We start from the raw sequence: 19906 nt of genomic DNA, 5'->3' as shown, positions 1-19906 counted from the left end.
AAAACATTCTTTCCACTTAAATTTGGTCTAATCTAATTTATTTTATTTTAAATTTACATGCAGTTCGTCGCTGATGCTAACTACCGGCCGCCATACTTCATTAAATCAGAATCGATTCGCTCTAGTTCCATGGAGATCCGATCGGTGAGATATCCCTCGGCTGAGTTCTCCGGCTCAAAGCGTAGCATATCGAGCGCCTCCTTGGCCGCCTGACTGCCAATCCTCAGTTGAGCCTGAAACGAAATTAAATGCTGGATGGAGGAGGTGACGCACACAAGAGGAGAACTACCAACCGCATATTCCTTCTTGGTCAGATCGCTCTCGGCAAACTGCAGTTCTATGAGCTCCACAAGCGACAGCAAATACTCGAAGAGTGCAATGGCGTAGAGCTTAGAGAGGCCGGGAACAACTGCGCGACAGACCGGCAGGAGATCGGAGCACAGCTCGACGCGGCGGGCGAGGAGTTTCTTGCAGGGCTGCTCCATGGAGTTCATCAGCGCTGCTGCTCTCAGAATGCTGGCAATATTCTGTTTGATGTCCAGCAGCAGAAAGTGATTGGGATGGAGGAGCTGCTTGTAGCGCACCAGCAGAGATTCGTAGACTTGAAGGTCACCCTTGGCCTCCACCAGGGCGCCGCCCGCCTCGGCCAGCAGCTCATGGACATCGGCAGCTGGCAGAAGAGCATTGCAGTCCAAGCAACGCCAATCCCCACTACCATCTGGACCAATCTCGCAGATGGCGAAGCCTGCGGAGCATTCTCGGCACTTCATGCTGCTCATGTGGGTGCCCATTTCTGTGGCATCCTGGCAGCGAGAGCAGGTGCAGTCCAGGTGGCGGCTGAGGCGCAGCTGATGCTGTCGCTGGCTGGTGCCCATCAGTGGATTCGTGTAGGAGTTGTAGATTACATCGCCGTCATTCAGGGGCACGGCTGCGTACAGCTTCATGTTGAACTGCTCGTCGAGGGCCACAACCGTGTTGGGCACACAGTGATGGGGCAGGCCAGCGCCGCACACGTAGACGCCCTTCAAGGTCTCGCCATCGCGGCCAGTCACTTCGAAGGCGTTGCAATCAATGCGTATGCAGTGGGCATGCAGCACGTCCGCTGTCAACTGCTGCGTGGGCATGGCCTCAGCCAGTCCACTGGCCAGCAGCGGGCGCACCACTTGCTCCTCGTGCTCCTGCCACATGCCCTCGCCATCGCGATAGTCCTCCAGCTGCACGGTCCGCTCGACGAGCGTCTGGCAGTCGGCCCGTGTGGCTGGATCCTCGAGCAGCAGCAGCAGCTTCAGCAACCCACATATTCCATAGTTCTTCACCAGCAGATCCTTGCAAATTCTGCTTCCCGCGCCACTGGCAAAGAACTCGCACTCGAAGTCACTGTGCTGGCTGCAGTCCATACAGAGGGGAAACACCTGGCAACGGCGGCACATCACATACGACTCCTGCATGCACTGGGCGCATTTCATCTGGCCGCACTCCCAGTGTGGGGCGACCAGCAGCGGCCGCTCCTCCAGCAACGTTTCGCCAGCATCGATGTTCATGTTGGCCACCAGATGCCTGAATGGAATGCAAATTAAATCTGTTTTATATATGTATGTACCGACTGGGTATGGGTATGGGGTATTGTTTGGTATGCACCTGCCCAGCTTCTCATTGTGCGCCTGCTGAATCTTTTCGCTGAAGTCTTGCATCGATTACGTGTTGTCTGCGGAGCAAGAAAAACTATTCAATTCAGTGCCCAGCGGACGCAGTACGTGGCAAGGTACTCACCCAAAGCTGATGCCGCCACTGACCGACTGAGCGCCGCCATAAAATGGAGGAGCGGCAATTATAAATATACATCGATGAGATGCTCGCGAGGAGCTTCCCTTCTCACGAGTAGTACTACTTATGCCCAGCCCTGTCGCCGGTCGCAGCTTTCTAGCATTCTGCTAAGTACTTTGGCTAATTGCGTGCGTAACTTGTGTCGATCGGGACGCTGCTGCTTTATTTTTAGTCGCCGACGCGTCGGCTAGCGATGGTGACGCGGTCGCATTTTCTCGCGTCTCGACGTTGCCAGGAATCTTCAGCTGGAAAACTTCATTGAATTCGTAATAAATCGGAATAACTACGTTTATTTTGATTGTTCTTTATAAATGTATCAAACATTGTGTATTTAGCAAATATCATCATATTATTTAAGTAGGTAATATGCATATATATATATATATCTGTATATGTATATAGTATATGTATAGTATATGTGTTTAATTAGTTTTTACGAGGACAATTATTAGCTTAACTCGAGTGTTATTGAAATCTGGTGGAATATAATATTTAAGAAAACAAATGTAGCTACAATATTAACAGTAGTAAAAGGCATGCTCTATGAAGGCTACTCGTAAAACATCAACGCCGCCAATTCAATTGGACCCAGTGCGTCTCTTGGTGGTGGGGGGTGGTAGGGGGCAAAACAAGAACAAATATATGTATTTTATACAACAAAAAAAAACTGAAAAAGCTTCCAAGCATCCTCCTATTCCTCATCCTCGTCCGCAGCAAATGCATTAACCTTTGTGGCCTCCGTTGTCAGAGTTTGGCTGCTGCTGCCCACCGGGGGAGGCTGTCGGTATCGGTGTGGGTGTCGGCGTCAGGGAACTATTGGACATGGCGTCAATATCGTCATCAAACTCCACTTCTTCAGCACGCATCAGCTTTGAAATATCAAAAGGAGTTTCCTATCAAATGAAACGTATTATTGGCATTCTCTCAACTCTGGCATCTATCTAACTGTATGTCTATTTGGCACATACCTTTACATCATCAACTCGCTGGCGTTCATGCAACGCACTCAAAAGCTCGCGCAGGTGTTGATTCTCCTTACGCAATCGCTCCCGCTCCACGTCGCGCTCATTAATTTTTGGCTGTATGGCAAATCAAATCATATATTATTGGCGATGATCTCACTCATCTATAGAATAGCTGAACCTACCAATAGCATGGAAATTTGCTCATTTAGTAGTGTCACAATGCTGCTGAGGGCATGGCAGGGTACGCTGGGCTCCAGCACACTAGCATGCTGAATGCGATTCGGCCCACAGGTGCCGCTGCTGCCCGACCCAGAAGACGCTGCTGGAGCTGCTAATTTCTCTGCTTCAGTCGATGCTTCGGTGGTCTGTGTCGAACTATCGACCATAGAGACCGTCAAGTGCTGAACCTGCAGGGAATCACACGCATCAGTGACTTTAAAGTGTACACAAAAATCGTAAATAGTTACCGATTCTGCATTGCTGGCGTGCTCCTTGTCTGCTGCATTCGTTGCTAATGCTGTTTCTTCGCTGCTCTGACTCTGATGCAATCCATCCACAGATGCGGATGCCGCTGCCACATTGTCAGAGAGTGATCCAGCCATTGCCAGGTCAAGCTTTTCCTCAGTTTTCTCGCCATCAATAGCTGCCTTTTCGGTGGACGTCTGCTGTTCCGTTTGTTCATTTGTATTTTGTTGCTTATCTTCCAGTGCTGGCTCCGTTTCTCCTGCTTCCGCAGGACTGTCAGTATCCTTCTTGGCCTCTGAATCTGATTGTTTCTTATGCGACGTGGACTCCTCCCAAATACCATCCGTGCTTTGGGTGCTCTGTCGTTTATTTACCTCCGAATTGGAGTTGCTGCTCTCAGCCGGGGCTGATGCTTGCGCTGATGCTGGTGTTGGTGTTGGCGCTGGTGGAGCTGCTCTAAACGGAGCCAATGGCGTTGTGGGTGCATTCAGTGGCCTTGCGGGTACAACAGGCAGACGCAGTTCATCAATCTCACAGTATCCGTCATCGTCCTCGTGTATGGCCACATCCTCAAGATCGAGTGTCTGCAGTTTGGGCATCATCCTGGAAATGGGTATTTGTGCCTGCGCCTGTGCATGCTGTCTGTTCGGTGGTGGCAGCGGAGGCGGCGACGCGGACGAGGACGAGGACAAGGGCGACGAGGCAGCCAGAGTCGTCTTCTTGCGGAGCTTCTCCTTCTCGTGACAGTGGCCGCAGACCACTGTCGACACGGCGGATACCTCTTGCTCTGGCGTCACGTGCATATACTCGTTCAGCATCTTGGTGAGGATCTGGACCTGGTCGTAGGCGGCCAACGCAATATCAGCACTGTCTTTGGGTGCCTCCGGCATCATGGCAATGTCGACAATCTCATTGAAGTGCTCGACTGGCAAACGGAAGATATCACAAATGATCTTTTGCTTCTCCAGCAAATTGCCTCGTATGGAGGCGTCCAAGCGGCGCAGTCTCTCGCCCGATGTCAGTACCGGCTTGGCGGTATGTGCTGGACTGATGCTGATCTGGATGGCTGTCGGCTCCACCAGCGGACTCTGCATCAGCAGCGTTCGCGTGTTGTTCGAGTTGTTTGAGCAGACAATGCTGGCACTGTCGCGCTTGGAGTGGCCTCCCACCAGCCCGTAGCTCGAGTTGCGCTCCTCGCCTGCCGATTCCCCCTGCCTGGCTGTCTCCCTCACAGACCGTGAGTGGCGCAGAGTGACGTCGTTCTGGTCCGATGATCCATTGGCCGTGCTGGTGGTGCCAGCATTGCCATCGCCACTGCTGCGTATCGACATGGAGCGGTTAACTTCGTTCTGGCTAAGACGCTGCTGCTTGGGCGTGTTGACATAGTCGGCATCGATGTCGCTTGGTCCCGCCGATTCTCGTTGAACATTCCGCAGCTGTACGCCACCTGTGCCGCTGCCGCTGCTGACGTTGCTGTTACTAGTTGCTGGTGCGGGCGTGACTGTGGCTATCGGCAGCAATGGCGCCAATGGTGTCGTTGTCACAGTCGCAGTGGCGGCCATTGGCTGTGGGCACTCAGACGCCAGCTCCAGGGACTCCTTGGTGTTGGAATGCGGTATGGTGGTGACTGCCGGATCACTGCCGATGCTCGTGTCATGGCTATTGGAGGCGTTCTTCGGGCGATGCTTCGAGTGTTGTGCTGCCGCATCGGAGATGTGCTTGAACCAACTGCAAAGGAAATAGAAAATTCAAATCAAATCACAATTTGGGCAAATAAATCCTGGGGCACTTACGTCTTGCACTCGGAACTGCTGGGCGCGCGCAGCTCCAGCATTTGTGATGTCTTTGTTTTGATGAGGAAAAATGAAAACTTGTCGGCCGCCTCCTGGCGCACCAATGTCTCGGCATCAATGCTCATGATGGGGCTAACCGGCTTATTGTTGACCACCAGAGGGGTGTGCAGATTCTTCAGCGAATATTTGTCATCCTAAGGGCACAGAAATCGGACGTGTAAAATGGTTATCCGTGTATAAAATAGACTTGCGAATGGACTTGCCTGTTTGGTGAGTAACACGATCATGTTCTCGAAGAGCAAGCCATGCAGCTGGGTGCTGGGGTTCTTCTTCATTGTCAGGTTGCCGTCGTGTATCAGGCGATGTTGGGTCAAGTCCAGTTTCTTAAACTCCTCCTTGTCATAGGAGGATCTATCTAATTTGCGCTGAATGTTTTGTAGTCTATTCGAATGGGAGGAATATTGTTATTGATTGATTGTTTCTGATGAGACATAATATGATATGATATAATTACTTGTGAGCATCTTCGGCTGTCTTCACGGCCTGATTCACTTCAACGAGTATCCTCTTTGAGGATTCCACGGCACGCTGTATGGCCTCCGCTTCGTCGGTATTCTCGGGCAATACCCGAACCGTGACCTTGTGCAGATTCTCAAAGAGCAATGGATATTTGGTCAGGCGCTGCAAAACGGTCGGCAGCAAGTCCTTCAGCTCGAGGCGACGGCAGGCCTTGTGCGACTCGGACTTTCGCAGCAACTTCTGCAACTGCTCGTCCTTGTTCCGCTTCTCCTTCAACCCCTCAAGGGCGATTTGCTGCCGTGCACAAAACTGTGCCGCATACTCGCACAGAACGTCCCCGGACTGGCCATCAAACATATCCGCGAGTAGGTCCCCAATTTGGTTCACCACGTGATTGTGCTCGATGCGTCGCTGCTTCAACTGCTGCTCGAAGGCACCGTGAATCTCGCGCAGCGACAGCAATGCGGGTGGGAAGAGCAGCAACAGATGGTCCTGCGAGAGCATTCCGCTCTCATAGAGCGGTAGGAAGAACAGCCGGTCGAGCAGTTTGAGTGTGCGTACGTGATTGCGTTCCGTTTGATAAATTTCTGTGCGGAAAAGCGAGCGGAAATTTAATTAATTTTGTTACACAGCCACCGTACACTTTTCTGCGAGACCCACCATTGATAATTTCTTGACGCTTCTTTTCGGCATCGGTGAGGGCTGCAAGCATTTCGGCCGCCACCATTGAACTCCAATCGGCATCATTGAGATCATCCTCGTCGTCGCTCTCGACGTTCCATTGCCGGGGCAGTTGGTGGCCGGCATTCCAAAAGCTCGAATTGCTGGACGCAATGCTGCCACCACTGGGCGCCACACTGCCCTGAAACGAGTCCTGCTGACAGTGCTGCTGGGCATGCTGCTGTCTGAGTAAATAGGAATTCAGGCTCAAATCTCTTGACATGGCCAGGACTCCAGCTCCACTGGCAAGCCCACCAGCTGCACCACTTGCAGCAAAGTGTTCCATCGAAGTGCTGGGACTTTCAGAGCCGCCAGCTGAAGAGAGACTAGAATTGGAACTGGCCACATAGTTGGCATTCGAAAGGCCCAAGTCCAGTTGTTCCTCGCTGTTAATAAATTTAAAAAAATTAACATAAATTATTATAGAGTACCCTCATTATATCGATGCAAAGGTAAGACTACCCTACCCCTACTGTCATGAGCACTGAGTGTTGGAAAACATTGTTTTGGCACAAAGTTAAGACACTTTAAACGGGTCCTGATTTAATTGCTCCTTCACAAAAGCATATGCTGCAAATCGAACCAATTTAGTTTGATTTGCTTGATGAATTCTGCTATCCGCTGCGGTCCCGTTTTCACAGGCCTTAACAATAAAAAATACACTTGAGCTCGTCCAATTGGATCTAGAATTCTGTAAGCACTCGATGCACACTTGAAGCGAAAATACTCTTTAAACTGAATGATTAATATAATTTAACTAGTTTTGCCACAGAATACGATAAGGAATGTTTGTTTATTTGTTTGTTTGGTTATTGAAAAAGATTCCATTTACTTGTAGTTACAGTTAAGAGTCGTCTTGAAACTTTTACTCCGATTGAAGCGTATATTTCGTTCCATTATCTCCGTGTTTGTTCAGATTGTGCTATATTATATCTATTGTATTTTGAGTATGCCGCTGCAACCACGATGAGTCAAAATCCACACGACAACTGTCACTAGTCACTGCACACAAGACACCACCAACGACGGCGAGTGTTGCTCGCAAAATGTTGTACCATGTGGAAGCCAGTCAGTCAGTCAGTCCAGTCACTCATGCAGTTTGTCAACAGGAAACGATGAAATTACGTTGGGTAGAGAGAAAGACAGAGAGAGAGAGAGAGAGAGATGATGATGCCTGGGGCCAGGAGTAGCCAGGATGGGATGGGACTGACGATGGGATTGGCCTGACCTGGCCTGGCCTGGCGTGGCCTACATAACGCTGCAGAAAGCGAGGCGGACAATATAATCGATGCCAATGCCGGCGCGGCGTCTAATCAACTATCCACAGTGACTGCTAAGCTAAATACATATACGTTAATAGTAGCCGTAAACAAAAGTAGACGGTCCCGACCAACATGTCGAAGCGAAGCCCGAATGCCCTAACTAACAAGGCTAGACCAATGCCCTGAGGCATACCCTCAGCATTTATATCTTGATTCGGACACAGGGAGCAGAAGTGAACGGCCCCTCACTTTGGATTAATTAAAAAGGGAAATTAAAGCGCATCCTTTCGAGTGAATTTCAAATGGGGAAAATGAATGGAAAATTTTGCAGCGACACAGCAGCGGAAGAGGGACGGTGGGAGGGAGTGCGAGTGCGACGGCGAGGGCGAGTCCGAGTCCCATATTGATTGCATTGCGACGCAATTCGCATTAATTAGTAAAATTAATATCCGGTTACTTGTGCTCCCAGACAACAGACAGCAGACAGTGGCGCTCATGAACACAGAAAGATAAATGTTTTAGTTGAAAGAATTTAGGGAGCGGCCAGGCAATGTCCTTGGAATGGGCGCCAGAAGAGAGGTAATCGTTATAGGGGGACGGTGAAATCGATGCCACCAAAACTTACTTGGGACGTGACGACAAACTTGGATCAGAGGTCTTGCGGCGACTGTTGCGGTTCCTTTTGTTGGACAAGCGCTCCTTATACGACTCCGAGCGATTCACAGACACTGGCGCGCTCTTGTGCTGCGGATTCTGGGTGTATCTGCGCGAAGGATCGAAAGGATAACGTGTTAAAGAGATAGAGTCAAAGTAGATCAAGTTGTAGTGCCATTTACCGTTCCCTGCGCGCATCCTTCTCCGCTGTATCCGGTGCATTCAGCTCGGCAAACGCACTCAGCCCGGCAGATACCGAACCACTGCTCGATGGAGCCGTCGATGCCACACTCGTGGACAGGTCCATGGGGCAAATGGCGCCGCCACTTGGGTTAATACTATCGTTGGCGCTGCTGCCATGAAACGAACTCTGCAGGTCAGTGCTGTTCAGCGCCGAGGTGTTGCACGAGGCATTCCCATTCGACCGCATCGATATATTTGCATCCGGTCGACGATCCGAAGGCTGTCGCACAATCGACGACTGACCGCGCTCTGAAATCCCAGAGAGAGCGTAGGAGAGGTAAGTGGCTGGCGACTAGACTCGAGAGTGTTCAAGACTTACCCGGCGTCATGTCAACGTCCAAGTCCTCATCTTGCCGACTGCGTTTTTCATCTAAAGAATGGAAATAAAAGGAAAATATGAATTAATTCAACAAATATTAAATATTAATTAAATTTTAAAATATTAAATAATATGATATATAATTATTTTGGACTTACTTCCAACTACATCGCTGGTACGTGGTCGAATCTTGCCCATAAATTTACTAATCTTATCATTATGGGCAATCCGCTTGGCCTGCGGCAATGGGCCGGGACAGCTCTCGTCCAGAACTTTGGAGCACTGACGATGTATATTCAGTTTGCAGTCTACAAAAGGGGTGAGCAAGTATTAGCCCGGATTAGTTCGGAATGGGAACAAAATATTTGAGAGTTACTCACCTGTACAATGATATCCTTGGGGGCTCACTCCCCAGATAATCGTTTGACAATGATTGCAGTGCGTCACTTCATAGTATTGACGCAAAATCAATGCGTGACCACGAACATTCATCTACAAACGAGGATCACATGTTGCATATTTACGAAAAGATCATTCAGCCATTGTGTTTGTACTCTCACCTTGCGATTTTTACCCATTATACGTGACTTGAAGCTCTTGTCTCTGCTGACAAAGTGGTGCACACGTTCCACAATACTGTTCGGATGGGGACGGGTGTTGAAAATGCGATAGATGACCGTTGATAGAGCCGAGCATAGGGCCAGTTTGCGCACATCCTCGGTCGGTGAATCCTTCTCAAAGTCCTCGCTGTAAAACAAATTAAATATAGAATCAAAGACTCCTCGAGCAGATGGATGGCAACTCACGTTAGCAATTGAAGATTGGGCATTAAATACTTGTCGATGATTTGCTCTCGCTGCTTGTCCGTCTTTGCTTCGGCCAGCTTCTCATCCGTCGGCCCGTAGATGGTGCCGAGGCCGGCGGTGCGCTTCTGCTGGAACTCTCGCAGTTGCTCGCTGATCAGATCTTTTGCACGCTTGCGGCTGCGCAGGAAGACTGTGCGCAGGATCTCCACCTTGTCGAATTCCAGCTGCAGCACATTGTCCACTTCCCTGGCCAGGGACTCGTCCTGGCGGTACCACGAGAGCGGGGCGCGCGGCACAAGGAATGTCGAGTGTATCTCGTACGCCCACTTGCGCATATCCTTCGAGGTGCCCTCCTTGTAGAGCTCTGTGATCAGGTAGAACAGCAGCGGTGCCGGCTCCGAATTCGACAGCACATAGTTAAGGAACACCGCCAGGAAGGTGACGTTCTCCGCCTCGAGCAGCCGTGTGAGATTGTTGAACGGCCCGTTCTCGTCGATGAAGGGCCCCTCCTGATCGGATGAGTTCTCATCCTCCATCGAGATGATCTCCTTCTGTGTGTCGTTCGACTGTGCCGCCTGTATCGAATGGCTGGAATGTAGGGAAGTCGGTATCGGCGACGAAGCGCCTGCCATTGGCGTATAGTGATGTGATTCAATGAAGATTCCAGCTCCGCCCGATCCGGCAGCTCCCCTGCACTGTTCGTTCGGATCCTCTGGCAGCGTCATGTGCGAACTGGTCAGATAGGGTGGCGGCGGTGTTCCTGGCGGTGTCACCTCCCCATCCTTCTCCACAATCTCCCACGAGCCGGAAGTGGTTTTCGTTAGACGATCTGCAGAATTTTGGGAAAGATTAATTAAAGCTTCCTCTGGGCAACGATTATCGAAGGATTATCTCACCTGGATGTCGTGGATGCATATTGTCCGGTGAGGAGCCAACGCGTCGATGTTTCTTCTTGCCCAGGTTCGGTGTCTGTCCCAGGGCCTGTCGTGGGGTTGGCGAGGGAGGTATAAATTGGGTGTTGGAATATGAACAAAATAAAAGAGAAGGCTATCCATGATCTAAACATTTCTCATAGCCCAAAATTGTGGCACAAGAATGCGCGTCTAGCGTATATATAATACAAATTATTCCTGCATTTAGTTACTCTGCCAACAAAATTCTAAGTCTCGAATACAAAACAAAAAGAAGCCCACATAAATGACAAGATAATTTCCAATTTCCGCACATACATATACACACACACATACATACGTACGATGGATAGTATCTGTATCTGTATATCTGTTGAGTGTGTGCTCGAAAGATTGTGTTTGTGAGTTTCGGTTGCGGTTGCGGTTAGTGGCAGGCTAGCACAAAAGCAAAGTAAAGTTAATGTTAGTGTTAATGTTAATGTTTATGGTTAGGCTAGAGAGGAATGAAGCTTCAGGCCTGGCTAGCAGCAACCAGGCCTGCATTTAAGTATGTTAAGTAAAAGCATGAGGGACACAGTTAAATGTTAGAGAGATGGAGAAAGGCAGTGAAGGATTAAAAGTTACGAGTGCTTTTTTTTCAGAGGTGATCGATCGATTGGCTGGCTACTTACGGCTGTGGCCTGGCCACTGCTTAACTGCTGCTGGTGCTGCTGATGCTGCTGGTGCTGCTGCAGCTGCTGGACAATATTCGGCCGCTGGGAGAGCGGAAAGGCCGCCTTCAGGTTGTCGCTCTGCACGGCTGTGCACGTGGACACCAGAGGATAGTTGAAAACGCTGTTCAGAGAGTTGGGCTGGGCCAGATTCTGGCAGCTGCCGCGGCTCATATCCTCCGACATCATGCCCGGCAGTCGAGGGGGCAATGGTGGCGGTCCACCGTCCACTTCGAGCGACCCACCTGCTGCTCCTCCGGTGGCACACGCCGACTCCATTTGCAGAAACATTTGTGTGGACATCTTTGGATCGGACAGGGCCTTGGTCTTGATCTTCGATCGCTTGGACTTGCTGGCGTTGCTGCTGGGACTGTTGTCGTTGCTGTTGCTGCCGCTGCCGCCCAATTGCGATCTGTTCAGCTGGGGACTGGTGGCTCTGTCCAGATCGGAGACGGGCGCCACCAGATGCCCGCTCTGTGGTGATGCATTGCCGTTCTTCAGGTCGAGATTAAGCTGCCTGGGAGGGTTTCGTTGCGGCAGAGGTGGCGGCACATCCTCTTCGATTAGGCTCTTGGAGATAAGGAATTTATTCTTGCTCTTCGAGCCGGCAGCTGACTTGGGCGTCTCCTTGAAGCGATTCTGCTGCAGGAGCTGTTGCTGCAGCATCTGCTGCTGCTGTAGCTGTTGCAGGTGCGGATGGAAGAACGGTGTGGTCGGTGTGGATGTCTGCTGGTGCATTGACTGGGACATGGCCTCGGCCTGGTGCTGGTGCTGCATCCGCTGGTGCTGCAGAAAGTCCGCCGTATTATTGAACGGCGAGGAGGCAACAATGTCCTTGTCTATCCGGTTCTTGCGTGTGCCCAGCGACAGGGACGAGAGAGAACGCGGCAGTAGGGAGAGGAATGCGGGTGAGGAGTGGTGTGCTAGGGGCTGCTGTGGCAGTGGCTGTTGCTGTTGCTGCTGATGCTGATAGTTGTGGCTGTGGAGATGATGGAATTGCTGATGCTGATGCGGATTGTTGTGAGTGGCGGACGTAGACAAGTGTTGGATTTGATTGGGCGTTAGTAATGCGGTGTTCTTGTTGCTCGCGGCTGCTTGGAGTTTAATTGTTGGTGCATCCTGCAGTTAGGACAGTTCGTTAAGACAGCACAAAATGGAAGAGAAGAAAGAGAGATCATGTATCATCCATCATCCATCCATAACATCCGAAGCTACTTCGGTGCTCCACAAATCTCATACCAAAAACATTTTCTACTTTATTTAGCGACAGCTTCGCGCCACGTCTGGCTGGCAGTTTGGTTAGATTTTTGTTGGGAGGTTGGGATTAGCTTAGCTTAATATTTTCCTGCGACAGAACCGGGAACGGGGGGAAAACACACGGACCGACAGACGCCTGCTCTTGTTTGGGGGCACTCACCTCGGCTCCCACTTGATGGAGCTGTTCTCGCAGCTTACGGATATTTGCCTCCGACAGCTTGTAGCTGGGATTGTTCTGATCGCTCTTCAGTTGCTCCAGATTCAGCTTCTCCTGCTCCAGCATTTTCTGCAGCGTCTGTATCTTGTACGATTCCATCTCACGGCGCTTGATGCTCTGCAAATCAATTTAGTATTCAATCATTCAAGCTTGCAAGCGTCGCCAATCTGTTCTTACGTCGACCGGCTGGGGTCCTGTAATGGATGCGGTCCGATCCCTTCCGGATAGAATCGGTGTCATGGGCGTGCTCACCACACCAACGGACGCTGGACGCGTCATCTTCTGCCGCTTCACGGCCAACTCCACAATGGTTGAGGCTGCAAAAGGAGCGAACGAGGGTGTGGGGGGAAAAAGGAACTTTGAGTTAATTGTCGAAATAAAATATATATAAAAATTCCACAATGAACCGGATAACCCGGGAAATCCCACGGTCAAAATTAAAGATGTTTATGGTTAAGATTCTCAAGATATTGGGATTCGCTGGAACCGTATTATTCATCAAAGAGTTGGGCAACTCGGACACTGCTTCTGCACTGGTCGACTGCAATCAGGAGGAACCACCAGGTGCCGCTCCCATTGAGCTGGCCAAGGATGGGAGCAGGAAGATCCTCTTCGATGAGGATGATAAACGGGATCTGAAGCGCAAGACGGACGACTTTAAGCGAAAGTATTGCACTAAAGGCGGCATCTGTGAGCCTCCGCCACCAAAACCCTTTTCGGAAAGCATCGCAGACGCATGGAGCGACACAGTGAGGGCTCTCAAGAAAATACCCGCCTTTTGGGGCGGTGTGGCGAGCGACTTGGGCGACAGCATCTGTCGGTTGTTCAAGGGAGACGATAAGTAGGCGACGCCACATACCGCTCATCACAATAATTCATCAGAAATCAGGCAAGAAGTAAAAGTGTACCAAATTATCATTAGCATGGCCTCTCAAAAAATAGCTCGTATGTGTGGACTGTTCACTGGACTGGCGATGTCTTCGGTTGACGCCAAGGGACTGTCACTGTCCCCCGTAGTACATGCCATGGACCAGAGGCCGTCATTCGATGCCGAGGAACTCTCGTCGTCCACGGAGGGCAGCTTTGTGGCCCCCTACAAGTGCAATTTGGCCATTCAGCGTGGCTTCTACTTCTCTCTCCGTATGCCCGACTGGGCCTCCCAGTTCAAGAGGCAAACCCACGACATCCTGGCCACAACAATGCAAGAACCCATTGCGTTGCCAAAGGAGAAAGAGGGTAGCTCTTCGAGCTCTCAGAAGAAGCTGCGAGGATGCTTCTATGAGGAGCCACTGGATTCAAAAAACAGCATTCCCCGAGAGGACAGCAAGCAAATCCGAACGCCCAAGATCAAAGACGACATAACATGCGGCAAACGTGTGCCCGTCTAGATGGCCACCCTTTACCCTTCATCCTTAATCCAAATTCACAATAAAATAGAAATTTCGAAACAAGATTTTGGGCCAGGATGATTATCGACTTTGTTGTGCGGGCAGGCGTCGTGTATGCGCTGGTTGTGGCCACCAAACGTTTGGGCATTTGGGGACCAGCGGATGAAACGCAGGAGATCTACAACAACACCACGGAGAAGATTGAACCGTATGCCGAGCAGGCACGTCGGAAGCTGAAAATATGTGCGCCACGGCCACCGCCCGACGGCAGCTGGAGGTTCTCCGGTGTACACTACTACAACCAGGTGGTGATTGCCTTCTTCGAGGTGCTCAGCGCCGTGCCCACGTTCATGCAGCAGTGGCTGGAGGCGGTGCCCGGTCTGATTGGCTCCCTCATCGAGCGCATTCGCAAGTATTACAGCGACTTTATGGCCAAGCGATCGAAGAACGAGGTAACCATCTCCAAGAAACACATCGATGAGAGACCCCTGGTGCAGCCGATTAAGCCCGCGCCCGATTCGAAGTGCAAGTGTGGCCAGCGGACGAGCCCGGGCCTGGTGCCCAACGATGGGACGCTATCGTCGTTCTGCAATGACAAGGCCTGTCCCAAGACCCAGGTTCCGTGCAAGGAGCGATTCAAAGATGACTTCATCTACAAGCCGCGAATGCCCAAGAAGCCGCGGTGCGATTGCCCCGTCTGCAAGAAGCGGCAGGAGGCGGGCTGGGCAGACAAGAAGCGCAAGTGTCCGAGTGTTCCGCCGAACTCCGAAAGCCCCCCCGCCGCCAATCATCATTCCGATCCGAAGCCCAAGAAAAAGTGCAAAATCTGTCCTGACCCCCCTGCTGCTGGTTCTGGTGATCATCCAAAAGAGTGCGACTGACGCAAGCGACTCTCAAAATTCGGCAGCATTGACTAAGAAAATGTACAGCCCGTGAGCAATATATTCCACTGGGCGATTACAAACCTTTTATCAGACTCACGACCGTGGGATGCTTCTCCAGGCGCACTTCCTGTCCGTTCACCTGAAAGTGGAGACCAGAAACATGAGCAACTCCCGTCCAATATTAGGTACAGACCACACACAACAGACCTTCAGTATCATATCACCAGCGACGAGACCAGCAACCTGGGCTGCTCCGTCAGGCTTAACGCTCTCCACAAACACTGGATTGTCGCCGGAAACCTGGAGGATAGAACCACAACGAATCAGAATCCGAAACAGAGCTGGCTGCTGCACCTTCACACTCACCTTCATCCCATATCCGTTCTCATCCTTACGCACTGTCAGGGTTAAATACTGAAAATTTTTTGGTAATGCTAAGCTTGGCGTCGTTGGTGTCGTCGCTGGCGTTGTGCCCTCGCCCGTTGTCGTTGTCTGGGGATGGTTTCCCATGCCCGTGCCCCCGATGTGTGTCGTCAGGTTGAGGCTACTGCGATCTGCAGGCCCAAGCAGAGGATTATCCCCGGTCATGTTTCCTACATTATTATTATTATTATTATTAATGTGGGTTGTGGGTGTGGCTGGTGCTGTGCCACCAGCAGTGGCTTCACCATTCATTTGGCTCTGTTTATTCGCCTGCTGGTAGCCGGCTGGCAATGGCGGTGTTTGTGGGGGCACGGAACTGCTCTGACTCTCCCTATCCTTATCCTTGTCCTTATCTTTATCTTTATCTTTATCCTTGTCTCTGTGGCTACTGAAACTGCTGGCCAGACTGCTCAGACTGCTTGCCAACGATGGGGATCGGGGTATTTTCGATTTATTCGCCAACTGCTTCTGCTTCTGTTTGTTTTTTGAATTCTTCACAGATTTCTGTTTGGGTGATGGCAGCTCTGGCACTGAATCCACAACAACAACTGCTGCCGTTGACGCAACCACAGATGGCACAACTGTTCCAGTGGCAGTGGCAGTGCCAGTTCCAGTTCCCGTTCCCGCGTTGCTACCACCGTTCGCTGTACTAGTTGTGGCGATTGCTGATGACTCCGAGGGCTGCTGCTGCTGCTGCTGAATGCTTGACTCTTCTGGCAGCTCCTGAACTTCATCGTAATCATGTTCGTCGGTGCACAAATCTATTAACCTACAAAGATAAGGAATGAGAGAATAGTTGCATCGTTTAGTAAAGGATTCCCAAAAAGGAAAGCAAAGCAGTGTTATTGATTAATTAATCTTGTATCTGGTATGTTGTTGTGTATGGTGGACGAAGGTCTTTCAGTTACCGGAACCACAAACAATTGACATTCTGTGATTAGCAAGATTAGTGGATAATGAAGAGACAGACCACACAGAAACGACATGTAACGAAAGTCATGGCCAGCGACTGCCTGCCTGCCTTCCTCTGTCTTTCCGTTCTTTGTTTCGGTCTCTCTTTTAATTGAGCTAAAATTAAATCAGCCCAGAGAATAGATACAGTTTAATTGATGTTTATTTGATCGTTTTGCATGTGAATGGAATCTCTGCTGGCTGTGCCTTTGCTCTGGACTGCCATAAAATCTCATTTCCCGCCTGCCGAATCCATCAAACAAAATTATGATATATTTCCATAGCAGCCGAATAGCAGACCCAAAAATAAAACCCAATGTTTACCTTAACGCTGATCCGAGGAGTGACCCCCACTGCCAATCCAATAATACAACAACGTATTCCCCCTGCCTCTATTGGTGGTGGTCTTTGAGGAAGTCTGACTGCATCACATCACAAAACGATACGATGACTAGTAGTGGGACAGTAAAACCTGTTAAGGCCCACAATGTCAGGCAAACAAATTGAGTAACACATTCATTCCCATACCATACCCCCCCATCCCAACTTAGCAGTCGATATAGTTAACTGATTTTGCATACATATGTATGTATGTATGTATTATATGCTCTGTCTCTCAATGGGTGTTCGCTTTCACACTAACCTTTCATTTTCAACTGACCAAAAACGATATCTATTGAGGCTAAAACTTACCCCAGACAGCAGCAGCAAAATAAAGGTAATAGTAGAATGTGAAAATTGGCCGCTCCTTAGTTTTAGTTTTTGTTATATGTGGCGGGGGGGTATTAAGTCATCGAATGTGGTTGAACCACGAACCACCAAAACCAAAAACAAAAACAACCCCCATTGGAGCGAAGCTATGGCCAAAAGCAATCAGAAAAGCAGCCCGGACTGCTGAAATCTGGATTCCCTTGCCCCATTAGTTTTCCACCGACTAATCTAGCTAAGCAAATAAAATGGTTCGTCATTAATGGACGGCACTGTCCCCCCAAAGCTTATAATATACGAACGAACGAGAGTGTATGCCATATGAGCATATGTCATACTTTTGGATACGACGAGAGTGAATACGACCATGGGGAGGAAAATATACATCGAACTATACATATATTACTTTACGGAGATAAAGAATTATCGTCGTTTTTCACAATTCAAACTACGCGTATGAGTAATGTGTGGATATCTCCTCCGCTTGGGTCTCCCATCAGAATACAGCATCTGTGAGCAGCATTCTGGGGCATTCATTCTAGGCTAGGGCTTTAGCTCACCGTTTCTTGATTGATGGGTCATCCATAGGGTTGATTCCTGCGCTGGCTGCTGGTGGGTTGAAAATTCAGCTTGCAATCAGACGCGGGTCAATGGTGGTGATCCTCCTACTCCTCCCCAGAATCGGGGGTGGAACTGCCCTCGGAGCACGGCACGTCCCGGGGGCTGAATCGTAGGGTCGCGACAACGGTGGTGGCTATTTTTATATGTTCTTGCGAAAAACGTACACTGCACTGTTCGGAATTATTCCAGAGCACTCACTGCACGAAGATAATTTAATTGGGTTTGATCTAGTTCTGGATTCTGACTTCTGGCTTCGGGCGGCTGTTTGTCTGTTTTTTTGCAGCTGTTTGTCTAGTTTTCCGTTTTCCGTTATAATTATTATTGATTTTATTGCATTTTTGTAATAATATTTCGCTATATTTCTTTTCACTCCAACCTAAACACACACAAACAAATAGAAACACACACACACATTATGAGGGGGTGGAGAAGAGGGAGGGACGACCACGAACATGCAACGATCTCCTTGCAGTTCCATTGTTTTCATTTCAATACAGTCATCTCTTTCGCTCCTCCTTGCCTGCCCCCGCCGCTCACTCTCACACTTCCGTTAACGTCTGCGCTCTGGCGCTCTGTTATTTTCTTGTTGTTGTACTCTTTTTCTTTTTTTTTTTTTTGCTGACTAGTTTTCACGAAACACTCGAACGAATGACGACGACCGACGCCGATTGGGGAGGATCGGGCTGGGGGTAAAACAAGTTTTGGCCGAAAAAATAAATACTAATACAATACTAATGGGTCAGAATGGACAGGCGCAAAACGCATATACATACATGCGAGAATATATCCCTTAAGAAATATCCATAGAGTGCACAATCGTTAAAGTACAGATATTTGATGTTCTCATCATCGCAAACAGCTGATTGTTCAATTAACTGCTTTTCAGGGGAGGCGAGGGGAGGGAAAATTATCACAGCGGGGTACACTCTTATCGCACTGATCTCAAACGTGTATACACAAAATTAAATCAAACCCTGCAGTTTCACTCCTTTCATAATTAAACGCAAATATTTAATTGAATAAATGTGTATACATACAAACACACACTAGACGTGTTTGTGGGGGTGCGAGTGCGATCATCGCCGCAAACGCATTTTGTGTGAAATTTTTGTCTGTGTGTGCGCGTGTGAGTACACATTTAGATGCGCGGGTGTGTGTGCGCCTGTGCCTCTGTGTTTGAGTATTGAACTCTTGAACTGCAGTACGTACATCGTTTTAATTCGATTTTAGCGAAAGGCGGCATCAGAGCCCAGGCGACGGGTAAATTAATGGAAATTTGATAAACAGCGACGAGTTTTCTTTCAATTCGCGTCTAACAAGTGGCGGTGGCAGCCATATTGTTTTGCTGAGCTGCTGTTGGGTCATCATACACAAACACACCAACAGTAACTCACTTGTGGCTGTGTGTGCGCGCCAGCGCGTATGTACGTGCCCCTATATGTATCCTTATGTATGTGTTCAATAGGTTAGAGATCGTTTTTAGATGAACTTAGGCCGTAATAATTTTCCAGCATTGCACACACGCGAACCGACTTTTGCATTTTGATATATCACCTTCACTTTAGGTACACAGCTATGTGTGCATACTCATCGTAAATACGTACATATGTGTTGTATATATGCAGTACATGAACAAATCTTATTTATTGCCCCTGCCAGAGTGAGCTCACAACCCGAAAACGACAACGAACACGGAACGGGTAGCAAGCTGCGCATCATATCATATCATACATATCGTTCTTTCTTACTTTCGCTGGGCATCGTTGCCTACTAACGATGGCGCATTGATTCCATATATGTACGCACGCGAAATAACAGCGCACTTATTGATATTAATAAATATTCTACAGCAAAACAGAGAAAATTGTTTTTAGCGCTCAGCACGCACGACGACCAGTGTGACCGCGGGCTTATCGACCGAATATACCGCCAGACCCTCAGAAATATACCTTGTCATTATCAAAATATACCGGAAATAGACTGACTGGCATGACAAAATGCCTTGATATTTCTCGATTTTGATATTCGGTTTAATATTACTAGTTAGTTAGCACTCTGAGTCCTAAAAAAATAATTTTGTCCGCTTCATCAATAAATTTTGTACAAGATTTGTTAGTTTTCAAAACTCCTTTTCATTGGATTGTTTACATTATAGGGTTCAAACAAAAACGGCCAAAGTATAAAACGTAAGGTATTACCTGTGCTTCGCTGCTACCAGTTCGACTTTAAGTCTAGTCTAAAAGTACCACTACTCTGTGTACTATCG

The 19906-nt window shown here is 49.2% G+C and overlaps 5 protein-coding genes across 9 annotated transcripts; 3 read left to right on the top strand and 2 right to left on the bottom strand.

Annotated features, from left to right (window-relative positions):
- Window positions 1-10: 10 nt before the first annotated feature.
- Window positions 11-1812, bottom strand: LOC111076678 (SET domain-containing protein SmydA-8). The gene is made up of 4 exons (XM_022370564.2): window positions 1771-1812; window positions 1639-1705; window positions 294-1557; window positions 11-233 (listed from the first exon to the last, which is right to left on the bottom strand). Exons 2-4 carry the CDS (start codon window positions 1689-1691, stop codon window positions 81-83), a joined length of 1470 nt encoding a protein of 489 aa, XP_022226256.1. The 5' UTR covers window positions 1692-1705; window positions 1771-1812; the 3' UTR covers window positions 11-80.
- A 297-nt stretch (window positions 1813-2109) lies between these two features.
- Window positions 2110-19540, bottom strand: LOC111076672. Of its 5 annotated transcripts, none has more exons than XM_041593047.1 (24): window positions 19245-19540; window positions 17580-18016; window positions 15304-16129; window positions 15145-15237; window positions 15019-15076; window positions 12843-12982; window positions 12609-12782; window positions 11153-12310; window positions 10467-10551; window positions 9571-10399; window positions 9325-9511; window positions 9145-9256; window positions 8923-9072; window positions 8765-8815; window positions 8385-8694; window positions 8174-8311; window positions 6227-6672; window positions 5562-6153; window positions 5311-5488; window positions 5048-5241; window positions 3257-4982; window positions 2972-3196; window positions 2793-2903; window positions 2110-2717 (listed from the first exon to the last, which is right to left on the bottom strand). In XM_041593047.1, the coding sequence occupies exons 2-24, from the start codon at window positions 17603-17605 to the stop codon at window positions 2547-2549; spliced, it is 7980 nt and encodes a 2659-aa protein (XP_041448981.1). In that variant the 5' UTR covers window positions 17606-18016; window positions 19245-19540; the 3' UTR covers window positions 2110-2546. The 5 variants fall into 5 exon arrangements, with proteins under 5 accessions (XP_041448981.1, XP_022226244.2, XP_022226246.2 ...); XM_022370552.2 differs by having other exon boundaries at window positions 19389-19540; XM_022370554.2 differs by lacking the exon at window positions 19245-19540 and having other exon boundaries at window positions 15304-15530; window positions 15606-16129.
- LOC111076682 lies at window positions 13038-13520 on the top strand. Its single transcript, XM_022370566.2, has one exon. The coding sequence runs from the start codon at window positions 13067-13069 to the stop codon at window positions 13508-13510; it is 444 nt and encodes a 147-aa protein (XP_022226258.2). The 5' UTR covers window positions 13038-13066; the 3' UTR covers window positions 13511-13520.
- LOC121404131 lies at window positions 13520-14137 on the top strand. Its single transcript, XM_041593049.1, has one exon. The coding sequence runs from the start codon at window positions 13589-13591 to the stop codon at window positions 14051-14053; it is 465 nt and encodes a 154-aa protein (XP_041448983.1). The 5' UTR covers window positions 13520-13588; the 3' UTR covers window positions 14054-14137.
- LOC111076681 lies at window positions 14029-15270 on the top strand. The gene has a single exon (XM_022370565.2). The coding sequence runs from the start codon at window positions 14131-14133 to the stop codon at window positions 14932-14934; it is 804 nt and encodes a 267-aa protein (XP_022226257.2). The 5' UTR covers window positions 14029-14130; the 3' UTR covers window positions 14935-15270.
- Window positions 19541-19906: the final 366 nt, after the last annotated feature.

The sequence above is a fragment of the Drosophila obscura genome, unplaced genomic scaffold (assembly GCF_018151105.1).
Source record: "Drosophila obscura isolate BZ-5 IFL unplaced genomic scaffold, ASM1815110v1 contig_186, whole genome shotgun sequence".
NCBI lineage: Eukaryota > Metazoa > Arthropoda > Insecta > Diptera > Drosophilidae > Drosophila > Drosophila obscura.
The sequence above is the reverse complement of the archived record's forward strand: the minus strand, read 5'-3'. Positions and strand labels throughout refer to the sequence as shown.

Excerpts from the sequence above, each read along its gene's own strand:
- LOC111076681 (XM_022370565.2), top strand. The coding sequence starts at position 14,131 with ATGATTATCGACTTTGTTGTGCGGGCAGGCGTCGTGTATGCGCTGGTT.
- LOC111076682 (XM_022370566.2), top strand. The coding sequence starts at position 13,067 with ATGAACCGGATAACCCGGGAAATCCCACGGTCAAAATTAAAGATGTTT.
- LOC111076672 (XM_041593047.1), bottom strand. The coding sequence starts at position 17,605 with ATGGATGACCCATCAATCAAGAAACG. Across the intron at positions 15,238-15,303 it reads AGAACGGATATGGGATGAAG|GTTTCCGGCGACAATCCAGT; the intron begins GTGAGTGTGAAG and ends TCTATCCTCCAG. Across the intron at positions 8,816-8,922 it reads TACCAGCGATGTAGTTGGAA|ATGAAAAACGCAGTCGGCAA; the intron begins GTAAGTCCAAAA and ends TCCATTCTTTAG.
- LOC121404131 (XM_041593049.1), top strand. The coding sequence starts at position 13,589 with ATGGCCTCTCAAAAAATAGCTCGTATGTGTGGACTGTTCACTGGACTG.
- LOC111076678 (XM_022370564.2), bottom strand. The coding sequence starts at position 1,691 with ATGCAAGACTTCAGCGAAAAGATTCAGCAGGCGCACAATGAGAAGCTG. Across the intron at positions 1,558-1,638 it reads CACAATGAGAAGCTGGGCAG|GCATCTGGTGGCCAACATGA; the intron begins GTGCATACCAAA and ends CATTCCATTCAG. Across the intron at positions 234-293 it reads TGACCAAGAAGGAATATGCG|GCTCAACTGAGGATTGGCAG; the intron begins GTTGGTAGTTCT and ends ATTTCGTTTCAG.